Consider the following 15,224-nt stretch of genomic DNA (forward strand, 5'->3'; position numbering starts at 1 on the left):
CCTCCTGATGTTTCGCCTAAGCTTCAGCCACAAAGTTGTTTAAGGCTACTCCTTGGGTATGGTATCCCACCTTAAAAATTCCAAATTTTAGGGGTTACAACAAGTAGCTGGCAAATCTCTTCGCAGTGCATTAAAGGTGCTTATTGGGCAAAATTTAGATTTTTTTTCTAGTGGAACCCAGAACCCCTAGTCACAATCCATCAACACCCCCAGATCCTGCGCCTCAAAAACACTGAGCTATCCATTTCATGTAGCTCACTCATCACGTTCACGCCCACGCAATAGACCGCCAAGAAGTGGGCGACGGAAAGAAAGAATAGAACAACAAGGGCCAGACTCTACTCCACCCATCATTCACACTAGTTTCCATGACACTGGCAGCTAGAAGGCAGCAGGAAAGAAGGCAGGCAGGGAGGTAGTTTTCCCACCCATGAATGGCTGAATGACAGGCGCAATGAATGACTGGACCAAAGACTGCGGACTGCAGACTGCGGACTCCAGAACTGGACTGGGTAATGGGTAAACCAACGCAGCCAGGTGGTCGTGGTGCCAGAAGGAGCTGTGTGACTAATGCAGGGGCATTCAATTGACACGCTGCGTGCCCCAGCAGCCGAAGACAATAGGCAATAAAGCAGTAACATCAACACAACCACCGCAACATGATGTGCATACTCTGCCACTAGCCGAGGAATCAAAGAACGCAAAACAAAGGCAAATGTCTGGGTTGAGTAAGACTTGCCTTGCCTACTTTGTGGCGCAGAAACCACTTGGGAGTCGTAAAATATCGGAGCTGTAGGGGGGCAAAGCCCAGCCAGAACTAAAGAAAAAGTCGCACAAAAGTCACAAATCATTTAATTTGCCATCAGAAAAAAGTATGCTTAGAGGAGGGTTGACAGGCGCAGAGGAATTTCAGTGTGGGTCAGTGCATGCAGTGTGAAACATTTCAGTGGGTTTCTTTCTGCGTAATTCCATTAACTTGGCAATTTTCAACCTGAGTCTGTCAATAACTAGACCCGCCAGGAGTTTGCTTCACTCTTTTGCCACGAACTCATTTGTTTTCCCCTCATTTGTGTGTGTGTGCGGAATTATAAAAAAAAAACCCAATAAAATAAAGAACCTGAGCGGCAGACAATGAATGAATTCGTTGGGTAGTGGGTTTTCGTAGCTGCTGCTGCTGACAGCAATGCTGGGAGATGTGGCAAATGAAAGTTTCACTACTGATTGAGTCAATGATGATGCCATTAAAAGTCGCAAATTGATGTTTTTGTTTCAAATGTGTCAGCCATCGTTGGCATGTGTATTTGCTTGTCTTTGTATGTGTGCTGGGTGCTGGGTGTGTCCCTGTGTGTGTGTATGTGCCAATTACAAGCGTTAGACGCTGTTATTCGCATTCTAACAACGGAAACAAGCCAGAGATTTATTTTTGATATTTCCGCTTTGGTGAAGCAGCAGCAGCAGCATCAGCAGCAGCGACAACAACAACAACAACAACAACATAAGGGAGAAACTTTTTCGATAAAAATGTAAATTTATTGGATATGTGTGACAAACAAGCTACAGTATACAGATACACTCACCCACATATGTATATGCGTGCGCGTATACTGTAAGTATATTTGTTCGATTCAAATGCGACTGACAATAATGCTCATGTTGTCGTCGCTGATGAAGCAACCAACTGGGGAGGAGATACACACACATAGGATAGATAGAGTGTGTTGGTAAGGGCCTGGGGGACTGGGATGTGATCTGTGCTCATCATGCACGACTTGAATCATATTTTTATGGGTTTTCATCGACAGATTTTGATATGCCAACTAACAACAATTCATTTCATTTCATTTGGCTGTGACTCCACGGCACCGACGCGTCGTTGATTTTGTTAGTTAGTTGTTTGTTCATTTGGGTGACATGTGAACTGACTTTTTAGTAGTTTCCGAGTGCCTTTTTTTCTTGGGATTCCACCATGGGTTTTATGTAGCGTTACATGAGGATGTCGGAGCAACAAAAAAAAAAACTTTGGGCATAACATAAAAAATTTATCGCATAAGCACATAATTCCTTTGTGAGGCGATTTGTTACGAAATAAACATGCTCGGACATCATCACAGAAGTCGAGCCGAGACGAGACGAGACAAGACTTTGACTTTGACTTAGTCTTAGACGTAGGTGGAATAGACAATAGACAGCATAAAAAACATGGTTTAATGGCCGAATTAAGTGGGGCTCAGACATAAAAAGTTGCCTCAAGTGATGATGGCTAACATGGGTTTTATTGCCTTTGCTGCGCGTGTGTGCCAAAGAGTTTTAAGAGCTTAATGACATGTGAGCCATTGCAGAGGATATTTTCCAGTAAATAACTCACTCAAGAATTAAACTTTCATTTCATTTCACCTCACATTAATTTTGAATTAATAAATATTTGATTATTGAGTAAGCAAAAATTTGTGAAAATTACCAACAGACTACGCCATTTATGCAATATATTAATCAGAAATGGCATGCAGGCAAACAAACAAATGGTAATTAATACGAAATAATTGTGTGCTGGGTTCATTGTGACAATCAAGGGTAAATAAATTACGGAATCAATGGAAATGCCATTTTTACAGCGAAAGGTAACAATTAACACTATTCAATGTAATTTGCAGTGTAAACAGCAGCGAGCTTCGGCTCGAAGTGTTGAAAACACAGCGTACCGGGTACCGGGTACTCGTACAACTCGCATCGCAGCAGGACAGCAGGCAGGAGAAGTGCAAACAAAGGACCAAGGACAAACGACACGAAGACAACGTTATTATGTTGAAATTATGCGCTACAAAGTCAGGCGGCAAACAGACAAGGGACAAAATGAGACAGAAGGGCTTTAAATGTCCGATCGGAGAGACCAATCTGGGGGATAAAACATATTTTTAAATCAAAGTTAAGAACGTGGTGCGGGGGGGACAGAACCCCAACAAACCTAACCGCTATTAGGCCATATGTGAGTGCGGAGAGCGGTGGGGGTGGCGGTGGCGGTGGCAAATCCAAAAAGGTTACAAATAGCTATCATAAAAACTTTATTTGTCCAAAGGATTGAAAACAAGAGTCGGCCAAAGGACAAAGACGACGACGACGACGCCCTATGCATGCCAAAGTTGATGCCCCATGCCCAATACAATACCCCTGGTCGCCATATCCTTTTTCCCAATATAATATGCTCCATAGAATGGTGCAGGGGACTGGGAACAGAGGACGGGACAAGCGTGTTTATTGTTGTTTATGTGCCATGATGCTTTCCCCACAATTTCCAATCCTCAGACTCCTTTGATTTCGTTTATTCCTTTCGTTTCGTTTCGTTCCATTCCGTTTTTCGGGGCTTTTCGATTGCCTTTGTTTGCTGTTGTTAAAAAACATTTATGCGCCATTATCAAAAGCAATGCGACACCCACACTGATGCGAATGGAGAGCGACACGCACACACCCACACACCTATACACACACACATGTTGCTTATGTGTTGCGTCCGTGCTGTTCCCGCAGCTGATCTGGCCGGGACTATTCGTTTATGTAGCATCTGATTATTGCCAGGGATTAAGCTATAATTGCGTATCACATTTCGGGTATTTGTTTCCATGCCACGTCCACAGTGACGCCCGACGCGGGCAGCCCCCGCTAATGGGGAATTGGTTTTTTAGTCCGGAATGGCCAAATGCTTCGGCTATCATTAGCGGAGCGGCACCCTGATGTTGCAATATGTTTTGATGAGCTTTTGTGAGCCCTTGAGCCTCTGCATTTGCTGCGCTTCATAATGTATAATCTTGATTTACCCTCCAAAAGTGTGCAGTCTTATAGTTACCCCCACTCGAGTGTGGCTTTAGGAGGGGTTGGGGGATGAACTCAATCAGGAAACCACATACACACACACACACACACAAAAACACTCTAAGTGAAGCGTGTCGTCGAGGGGTAAGACGGCAGGCAGCAGGCAGCCAGCAGCTGGAATAGGTTTGAAAATTTCAGGCATATTTGGCAACGGGTCATTAAATACGGAAATTGAGTCAACAAAAGCCAAAGACGCCAGGAAAGAGGCAGGAAGGAAGGATATACACAAGCCACCAACACAAACGCACTTCCCACATACACAAACACACACACAGACTAACACACACACATGTGAATAGAATGCTGCAAAATTCGGAAGTTTTTTTGCCATTGCTTCTTTGCTTCTTTGCTGCTTGGCCTGGTTGGGCTCGCTTGCTAAAGTCAAGCCACATAAAAGATGCCTCGAATCGGTTACTCGTTTTTGTTGCTAGTGTTAGTGCTACTGCCACTGCTTGCCTTGCTTTGATTATGTAACCTTTGGCTGGGAAGCGTCGAGAGCACAACACATGCAAACCTCACGAATAATTGCTGCCCCAGAGAGCTCAGGGAAATGCCTTCGATTGGCTGCCAATAACAGAGAAACACAGAAACTGTGCTCTGCTCTGGTCCGGTCTGCTCTGTTTTGTAGATGTGTATGTGTTTGTGTTTGTGTGAGTGTGCTTGAGTCAAAGGTTAAACTGGGGAGAAATGTGTTGATTGTGGGTCAAGCGTGAAAGCGGTCAAAACGTACTTCGCATTACTACTCGTACATATATTTAAATTGTTGATTTTGTGCAAATGTTTATGTTGCTGCACTGGGAATAAAAGGGAGTTCGAATCGGTTCCAGCAAAAAACAAGCTACACATAAAAGAAAACTCAATATTATAGATACTGGCAGTGGATCAAAATAACTAACAGAAAACTTTATTCTTTTGTAGTATTTCTTCGCTGTGGCACTAGCTGCCACCCTGGGGAACGTTTCTATTGCTCCTTCCTCATTCCTACGAGTTCCTTATTCAACAGAGAAACCTCTCACTATTGTGATGTTCAGGGGAATGAGTGATAACAGATTGGTTGGGGCCTGACCTGTGTGCAAGTCATATGGGAATGTGAGTTTTAATTGAAATAATTGTTGGTTATTTGGAACAATCATCGCAGCAGGTGAGCAGGAAAGTTTCCCCACGTTTTCCTGCCTCAAGCTGTGCCCCGCTGTGCACTAACAAATGCCCATTAAACTTTGGGCAATAGTTGCATATTTGTTGCCAAAGAAATGTATTTAATTTATAATGAACACACAAACACTGAGGGCATAGGCGTCACAGTGCAGTATTTAAATGTGTAAGACAGAAAACAATTCAATCCAATCAAACACAGAAAGTGAAGCTGGGGAGCAAATGCTTATTAAGCCGCAATGACAATGCAGCTGAATTAATTGAATTTAAACCGCGTGGTGGCTGGACTAGGCACTTGAAGTGCGTCAACTAATAACTGCGCTAATTAGATGGTCAGGTGAGCGATGCGGATGTGGATGTGGATGCGGAGGATCCCATTGAAATGTGGTCCATTTGAAGTGCGCGACTGCTCCTGTTGTTGTCGTTGGCGTTGTCGTTGCCATTGACTACACTCCCCTTGGATGGGGCAACAAAGAAGCCGCGTGGCAACTGTGGTCGCCGTTAACTGAGTCCTGACAAAGGCACAGTCTGAGTCACAGGCACAGGCACAGGACCAGGCACAAGCACCAGCACTGGGGTCCTCAAGCATGCAATAAACATAATTAAAACGCCTTAAATTTACGCAACAGAATGCCAAGAAAATTAACTTTTCAGCATTGTTGGCGACAATTTCATGCAAGGCCTGCTGCAGCAGATACTTCCCCCCAGGCTGGTCCACAGGCACACACAAGACACAACAAGCGCAATTAACATATTTTATCAATCTTTTTTTTTCTGGCCGTGCCTTAAAGCAACCCCGCTCCCACCATCGCCATCGCCACTTACGCAATTTAAATAACTCAAGTGGCAAACGGCGCAAAAGAGCAAAGGACACTCGAAGCAGGCACAGGATGGCAGGGGCTGCTGCTGCTGCCGCTGCTGCTGGGCCAGTGGCAGTGGTTGAGGCAGTCAGCCAGGAGCCACATGGACGTATGGTGGAGTCATCGCCATCGCCATCCACATAAACACATTAACACTTTGCGTATGGGCTGGGCTGGGACTGGGGCTGTGGCTGTGGCTGGGACGCAGGTGAAGAGTCGCCGGGGCAGGTCAAAGTTGGCCAGGCAACATTAAGCCTGCCAAGTATTTTCATTTTTTCGCATACATCGCTGATTCGGTGTGACCGGGTGGGGGGCGGGGAGCAAGGTCGCCTAGCAGCAGGCTCACGCACTTGGCGGATAAACAGGATCCGCAGGATATGCAGGACTCTGCCGGAGAGACTGCCTCATAAATTACACTTTAATTTTGCAGCAATTTTTGGCCACGGCTTATAAATCAGCGGAGTTCGCCGAAGGGGCGGACGACAGCTGCCGACTGCCGAGTGCCTCCTGCTGCCTCCTGCTGCTGTCCCTCCAGCACTCATTTTGGCATGCTCTGGGCCACTCGCAATATTGAAATTTCAATTTAATTACATAGAGCGAGCCATACTCGAAAAGCACGACCCGACCTCAGGCCCATGTGCTCGAGAGCTGCCCGCAAAATGAGCTGTCGTTTTGGGTCAAAGAGCCTACAACAGCAGGCGCTGGAAGCTGAAGCTGGTGCAGGGGGTGGAGCAGGGGGAGGGGAGAAAGAGAACCAACAACAACAAGGTTAGATCTGCTCACTTGAACTAAACTGCTCGGCGGTTTGGCTTAATTTGTTGAGATAATTGTGCCGAAATTATATTATTATTAAATTCGCATCCGTTATCCTCTTTTTTTTTCGGCTCTCGCCTTTCATGCTTATTATGAAAATTGGATTTCAAGTGCTCTCTGTGGGTGGGAGTGGAAGTGTGGGAGTGTCGGTGCGTTTGTTTATGTGGGAGAGTGAGAGGGCCGGTGGGTAGAGGTCGAGCTTTGACCTTAGCTGTGGTTCTTCCTCTTTGCGTAATTGGATTTTGTGTGAGATTTGGGCAGGGCAAAGAAGCAAAGGAAAATGCCAAATGTTATTAGCTGTGGGTCAGCGATTGCTTGGTCTGAATTCCGAAGAAGGAAAAGCAAGCTGTAACCTCTTAGGATCTCCATCAGAGATACAATCCTTTTTTTTCGGAACCCAATACCGATACAACAAACAGTTTCTGTTTCTGTTTTCTGTTGTGACCCTTAATCTTCGTCTTGGTCTTATTTCTCTTGGCTCATTTATAAATTTCGCACGCTCAGCGAATCGCAGCTCGCATTAATTTGTCCCAAGATTAAATGCAAATGGGCGTGGCAGCACAAAAACCAGCATGAAAAACGGAGCGCAGCTCCAGCAACAATGCACATTCATTCTCTAAGCTTCTGCGAAAGGCTTTTAATTAATTCGCGGCATTAAAAGTGGAAACAGAAGCCAGAAGCCGCGCCACAGATTCAAAGTCAAGTTGCCCCGCGGCAAGCAATAAACGAAATCAGCAAAACGCTGAAAATACGCGAGAGAGAGAGTAGAGTAAATGTACATGAATTCACAAAATATGATTATGAATAAAAGCCATTCATGCAAGAGGCTCAGTGCCGGCACCCCAACCGCAAATGTGGGGAGGTGCTGGAGTGCTGGAGGGCTGGCCTGCCGGGCTGTGCAACCACATGCCGATCGTGGGGCGTGCAAAATCAATTTTAAAGCGAATTAAATAAAAACGCATTTATGCGCATTTTGTGGCAATTAAGTTCAGCAAATTGGAGCCAACGAGCTGGTGCAGCCACAGCCACTGGCCCCATCTCATGCTTCTGCTGCTGCTGCAACTCCTCTGAGTCTCCCTCTCTCTCTCTCTGTTTGTGTGTCTGTGTCTGAATGGAAATGCTGATGCTGGCCCCCATTTAAACGTGGGCTCCATGCTGCACGGAGCGCACGTGGTTCGTGCGGTAATTAAGCTGATGTGAAAATCTTTGACTTGGTGCGAACATTGCGAGCAGGCAATTAAATTTCAGCCCCAAACACAGGAAGCTTAACCGACTGCACTCCACAGATCAATGCCGAACATGTCATCGACTGCGGCGACAGATTTATGACAATCCGAGGGTCTCACCTGACAGCTGAGGGCCTGTCGATGCAGCGCGAAGATTCGAAACTTTCGAAATCTAAATTTCAATTTGTTGTCGAGGCATCGCGTGGCGCGGCAAGGCTGCAGCTCGGGCAATTTGGTGTGAAAAACTTGTAGCTATTTTTAAGTCATCAACAACGGTGGCAGCATCAGCGATCAGCAGCAGCAGCATCCGCAGCACAGTAGCAACAACAGCAACAACAACTTTTATTGCCCATGTGCTGGGCATGTCTTGGTGCCAATTGCATCATGGCAGGCGAAATGTGTCAAGTGAGCGGTGACTGATGTGGCGAGTAACAAGACGAAGCCCGGCAGGCAGAGACACCCTCCTGCTATCCTTCACAGAAGTGTCTCCTTCCAGGGAGGGAGCAGTGCATCCAAGAAGTATGCATAAAAATATTTCATTCAAGCACTCGAATTAAAAGTAACGACAGAAGTGCAAAGAGCTGGAGTGTGGCACTCCAAATGGCGTTGGCTTTATTCGGGCAGTTGTCTGAGACAGTTAACCCCACACACACACACGCACACAGAGACACTAATACACACAGATACGACACACGACATTCAGTCAGCTACTCTGGAGCTGCTGTCATTGTCAATGTCTCCAGACAAATGCGCCTGAAATGGCATAAGAGAGCGTAGCAAGGGGTTGGGGACAATAATTTTCATGGCGAGTGGGTGAGGCCCTGACCTGGGTTCTGCGTGGGGCCCTACACAAAAATACATTGCACGCGCAATGCTAATCTGCTTTTAATTAAAAGCAACGAGGAATATAGAGAAATACTCTAAGCGGCTTTCTCCCGCTCGCTCCGCCTCCATTTGGCATTTGGCTAATTGTCTTTCGCTGGCGGCTTTTGTCATTTGTCTCCGGCCAAAATATGCCAAAGACAAGCATACAAGATACATATGTGGAAAGAAGAATGGCAGGAATGACAATTACAATACAAATGTTTTGCCACGCTGACAGTGACACATTGGGAATGAATTGTGCTGAGGGGCTGAGGGGCAAAGGTTAAGACCAATAATTATGTCAAGGCAAGCCGCAGTTGGCTAATTAAAATGAATAGAATTTAATACGGTTGAAGAGCAGTTCTAGGAGCATTCAGTGTGGAGTATAGGAGAGCATTTGTTTGCTTGCAATTAATTATTATTTTAAATATTTTGCACCTTTGTGCCATCGCAATCTGCTGCAAACTTCGATGCACAATGATGATAAATGGCAAAATATCATGTAGAATCAATCAAAATATAAAAATGGATGGCCCTAGTAAAAACACGAGGTCCTGTCAAACACAATTAATTATGAAATTCATAAAACAAAGCCACAGGCATACAAAAATACAAAAAACCAACAATGGAGGCCATAAAAGCGTCAAAGAATGGAAAAATGCATGAAAAATGCGACAGACAAAATTATCATTCATAATAATTTGTACAAACAAACAAGAGCAAGGGGCTGAGTGGCGGAGTGGGGTGAATATCTGGGGGCCCAGAGGCTAGGTGAACAAAGGACAGACTAGGCATGGGTCTGGGGCGCACGGGAGTGGGAGTGGGAATGGGAATGGGCCGACAGATGAGTGCTGGCTGGGGCAATAGAATGTTTCACGCAGAGGCAACAATTACAAAAAATGATGTTTTATTTAAAATGCCAGACGGCAGTGGCAGTGTTGGGCGGGTGGCGGGTATAGCGGGTGTAGCCGGGACAGACGGGGAATAAAAATAACAATGCTGCAACAGCAGTGATAATGTTGCTGGCAACACATGTTTTCAGCAGCAGCACAGGCAGCAGCAGCGGCAAAAGAAGCATTGCCACCGCAGAAACAACAAGCAGAGCGCTATGATGGCATTACGACCATAAGATACCCAGTACGCTTCTCGTGTTTTTTTGTTAGTGGAAATTAATTGGAATTAACTGGCAATTCTGATAAATTTTAAATATTTGCGATTGATTTTGATCCGAGCCGGATTTATTCTATAAATTACGTTCCTTTGCTACATCAATTGCAAGGACACCAGTATAACCTTGCGATTTGCAAGTAGAGGGTATTACAAAAGCTGGCAGCAGACCAATACCCACCCTCCCCCCATCTACACAAAGTCCCCCATTTTCGGATGCCTGTGCGCACATTTTAATCAATAAACAAACGTGAAAATATGACAAACAAATTAATAAAATGCAACAGAAGCAACCCACAGCTACACACGACCGACAACGACAATGACAAAATATTATAAATGAATCGGAGAGAGGTTCGACAATGCAACAGCGGCAACTGGGGTGAAAGAGGAATAGTTGATGGGGGGAGCGGGATATGGACTAAATATAGATGCAACGTTGTTGCCCTTCTGCGGCGCCTACGTCGTGCCGCCCTCCTTCCTGCCGACTAATTGTGACAATTTGGTCTCACACAAATGGCATAATAAATGTTGAGCAGAGGAAATGATGTGTGAAGTGCAGCAGATCCCATATATGGGGCTGAGGTGGAGTCACAGTCTCCCCCCACCGCCAATTGATGACCAAGCGGAAGTGATTTTTGGTTTCAGTGCACGACTTTGCGCCAGCAAAAGGGATGAGAGCATGGGTGCCAGGATGGGTGGGATCAGACAATGGCTCCCCTCTCAGCAATTATCCAAAACTTTCTATGGGGCCAGCAGCAATCCCAATCTTTGTTTAGCCAGCGGAGTCTGCAATTGAGGCACAATGGGAGGCAGGAAGCGTGCAACTCTTTTTTTGTCAGTGTGGGGATCGCGCAGAGCGATTGAAGGATTGGAAATTGTGTATTTCCGGCAGGACAGCGCATAATGGAGCAGCACGGGATGCCCATAAATAATGCAAAACAAAACCCATTGATAGCCGCCAGCGCAATATCCAAATCCAAATTGGATGCCATTGTTGCCAGTGGATGACAGTGGCAGACGGGCAGACGGGACGACTGACTGGCTGCTAATTAGCCAGCACTCTCCAGTTTGGGTCGCATTCCTGGCCCCGGGGCACGTTCCGCCACGGCGATTGAGTAAGGTCAATGGGCAGGGCAGGCCTGAGCCTTATCGCAGGCGACACTGCCCCATAAATCAGTGGGGGCAGGCAAGGTCTCGACACGTGACGATCGCTGGAATGTGCTGCCGAGTTCTCTGACTCCCTGGTGCATTTGCCAAGTCGTATATTATTTATCAGGAACTTTGTACACATTTTCCTTAACGACGAGCAATAAAATTAATATTTTTGCCTGCCCCAGCTTTGTCAACAACTAATTGAAACATTTCTCCTCTCTCCCATTGCAGGGCAGGAAGAAGCCAGAGAACTTGTAGGGAGTTGCAGCATTGGCATATGAAGCAATTAGGGGCAACACTAAAAACGCCTATAAATGTCGAGTGACAAACATTTTCGCGGAACAGAGAAGACAGGCACAGGCACAGGCCCAAGTGTCAGACACTTTCCAGGCAACATGTTGCTGAGAGACATCTGCGGCAATTGACAGCAGCAACATTTGCGGCATTGCTTGCCTCGGCGGGAACGGCAACAGCAACAACAACTCTTCGTGTGGCAAGCAAACTTCGTGCGGCATTCGACTCTGACGGTTGTGTGACGCGTTCGCTGGCTGTGCGGCAAAGACAGAGAAAGAATGAAATAATGACGTGAGAGCCGGGAAAAGTTTCGTTTCGAGTGTTCAAGTGTGGATAACAAATGGAAAATACAAACGTAAACAGCAAATCAAATTAGTAAAGAGAGAAATCAAAAGAAATACGTAACCAAGTGCGTGTTAAATAAAGAATAATATATCGTAGAAAAATTCTAGAGAGTTCAGCGCTTAGGCAGAGCCAAGAATCAAAAACCGAAGCGAAAAAGCGAAGCCAAAAAACATTTCACACTTAATTAATGTCTAGTTTGAGGAGCAGTCGTGCAGCAGTCAAGAGGACAACAACAACAAACGATCACAAAGTGGGCAACGTTGCAACGTTGACAATGTGGCAGACGCTATCAACTGTATCCACATCACTCACGGCGGCTATCCTGGGGCCGGGGCCCCCGTCCGGGTGCAGGTGCGGGCAGCGCCTGAAGGGAAAACTGCGAGCATCCAAATCCAGCATTTACCACGCGGAAATGCAGAGTCACAGAGCCAAAGCGAGCAACATGTTGCCATCAGCAGACACCGCGACAGCAGCGTCCGTGCGTAGGTGTCGCTGTGGCAGCCACATCACCATCACCATCAACAACAACAACAAAAACGACACTACCAAAAGGAGCAGCAACATTAGCGGTGGCAGCCTCCGCCTCCTGCACTGGCTGCTGCTGCTCTGCGTCTTCTGTGGTAAGTACGAGCCATGGCCATGCCCATAGCCATGGACCAGAGCAGTAAGTGACTTTTAACAAAATGCGCTTAAATGTCTCTGATTTAGTGCGCCACGCCCCACAAAAAAGGGACAGACAAACCCAGAAACCAACAAACCGCCAAACTGTAGTGATACAGCGACGAGCGGAGGGACAAAAACTGCAGCAGTTTTGGGGCCCTTGAATAAGATACAGATACCCAACCGTTCCACAGACAGAGACACAGCAGTGTGGGGCAGTAGAAAAAATAAAAAAAAAATAAATAAAAACTCTCAACACAAATCAAGATGAATTTCCGTGCATTTTTGTGCAGATTTTTGTAGAGCTTTGCCCAACAAAAAAAAATACACAGACATGGCCAAATGAACGACGTGTGTGTGTGTGTGTGTGTGTGTGTGTATGGTTTGGTTTCGTTTTTGTGCCACGTCTAAAACGATACAACTGCCACAGCAGGAAAAAATGGCTAAACAGCAGAGGAAAAACATTTGAAAATAGCGCCAAGAAGCGGAGGAAGATTAAGCGGCTGGCTGTGGAGTAGGGGACTGAGACTGGCACTGGGACTGGGCAAAAGGGGCACGTCAGCAGCGATGGCAGCGCAATATAAATTGACTCGTGTTTTTCATTTAAACGTTTTGCCCAGTCCCCAGCCACGTCGCCTCCTTTGTTGCCTTCAATAATTTTGCCTGAGTCTGAAGCAGCAACATCAGCATCAGCAGCTGCACTGCCACCGTTGCCGTTGCCTTTGCTGTTGCTGCCACTTAAACCTGAAATTAACTTTGGCCCACGAAAGTATGCAGCGGAAGGATGCAAGAACACGGCAAATCAAGCCACGTGAGCTGCTCTCATGTGTGTGTCTGTATCTCCGGGCAGATTTCTTCTGTGCATCTGTGCATCTGTGTCCGAGTACTTGTATCCGTAGTCGTATTGCTTGATTATTTCGTTTGGAAATTGATGCTGCCATCAATTATAGGAAACCACAAAGAAGAGCAGCAGAACGGGAGAAATGAATGAATTCGGTTAGCAGGCAGCCGGGCACAGATATGGAACCACGGCCAAGAGTAATGGACGGCTGCTGGCCGCTGGCTGATTGGTTAGCTGTTGGGTTTTTGGCCTGGCTTTAAAGCCAGCGCTTTGTAATCGTGGGAGTCGGGAGGCGGTGGGGTGAGGCAGAAGTGCTGTGCAATGCTAAAATAAACTGAAATCAATTTGGTTAAGCCTTCCACCAGAGCAGAGCATAGCAGGCTAGAACAGAACAGAACTGAAGAGAGCATGAAAGGGGGTGGCACTCCAGGAACGGGCCGCCACCCCACCCACTTAACTAATCAGGATAAATAAATATTTATAATTAATTTAAAATATAAACAGCCAACCGAAGCCAGCCGCAATTAATTTTGGCCAGTTGTAGAGATTGGTGGGTGGCTAATGGGGCGCGGGGTGGAGTGAAACTTTCATTTTGATAACAAGGCAAACAAGCAAAGTGCTCATCGCCGAAGACTCGGGCATATGAATAAATGAATGAATGCATGAATAAGCAATCAACAATAATGGCCAAAAGCAACGAAATACGGACCAGATACAGATGCAAAGCGAGAAAGAGAGACAGAGAGAGAGACAGATATCTAAGGAGAAAGAGATAGCTAGCAAACGAGAGAAAGAGAGATGGAGAAAAGGGATGGGAATATTATGAAAATATATGCACAACGAAAAGGTTAAAGCACAAGAGACGTTCAAGGAATGCCAATGGCAATGGCAGTGGCAGCGGTCAGTGGGATTCAGTGCAGGTGTGAAAGAGATGGCCAGCTAATGAGTTGGCCAAGTTATCAGGTGTCGGGATGTTGGGGTGGAATGGGATGGAATGGGTTTGGGTTGGGGTTGGGGCTGGTTTGGGGCCTGGGAAAAGTGCCTTTGGGTCCGCGAGCTACTAAGGGATGCGATGGCAAGTGCGTGAGCCTGCGCGTGCTTAATGAACTGCAATCAATGGCCAGTGCCAGTCGATAAGAGCCGAAAGGCGACTGATTGTGCGTGCAACATGAGGCAGACCACAGCACAGCACACGTACAGATACATGTAACACACACACACACACACACACACACACACACACAGAACGCCGTACTCAGACACTCTAGTGGATCGAACAGACAGACAGACAAATTGATAGCGAACGATTTATAGAGCCCTCATGCTGTCGGGTCCAGTATGGCGCATTAATTACGCACATTTTGTTTAAATTTATTTAAACCAACGGCACAAACAACGCCCCAGAGTATGGGAAAGAGTAAGAAAAAGAGAGAGAGAGAGAGAGAGTGAGAGAGAGACTCACACCTGATTATAGCTTGCGTGAATTGGTTTTGGGCGTGAAATTGCTTTCAACATTTAATTACAAAAGGTTCGTGTGGTTTATTTTTGGCTCATCAGCCGCACTCAGCCACCGCCCACGAACAACACTCGCACCCACACCCACACCCACACCACAGCATAGCACACCCCCCTCCTGCATTGCAATTTGTTATCAGAGCTGAAACACGCAACCGACTGACGCCCAAACGATGCTACACCTTTGTTGTCTTTGTTCACTTGAATGTGTGTGTGTGTGTGTGTGTGTGGGGGGAGCTTTGGGCTAAATTAAAGGGATTAGGCCAAAGGAATCTGTGTGGCAAGTGTTGCGGTTGCAGCACAATTAGCCACAAAAATCAATTTTCTAAAACAGTTGGCATAATCAACGGCCCAGGATCGATCAAAGCGAATCAAACGGTACACCTGGATTGGCTACTGATTAACGCAACTCAAGATATCAAACTTCAGCAGTGTTCCGGGGAACCAATAAGAGGCAATACTCGTGAA

At 46.3% G+C, this 15,224-nt stretch overlaps 1 protein-coding gene across 1 annotated transcript in view; it reads left to right on the forward strand.

The window, feature by feature from the left end:
• The window catches only part of LOC111069701, a 32,254-nt gene that overhangs the window by 5,107 nt on the left and 11,923 nt on the right, over nucleotides 1–15,224 (forward strand). Inside the window, exon 2 of the mRNA XM_022359883.2 lies at nucleotides 11,333–12,360. Coding sequence (XP_022215575.2) covers nucleotides 11,928–12,360 — 433 coding nt within the window. The 5' untranslated portion in view covers nucleotides 11,333–11,927. The remainder of the gene's footprint in view (nucleotides 1–11,332; nucleotides 12,361–15,224) is intronic.

This window comes from Drosophila obscura, unplaced genomic scaffold (assembly GCF_018151105.1).
Source record: "Drosophila obscura isolate BZ-5 IFL unplaced genomic scaffold, ASM1815110v1 contig_150, whole genome shotgun sequence".
NCBI lineage: Eukaryota > Metazoa > Arthropoda > Insecta > Diptera > Drosophilidae > Drosophila > Drosophila obscura.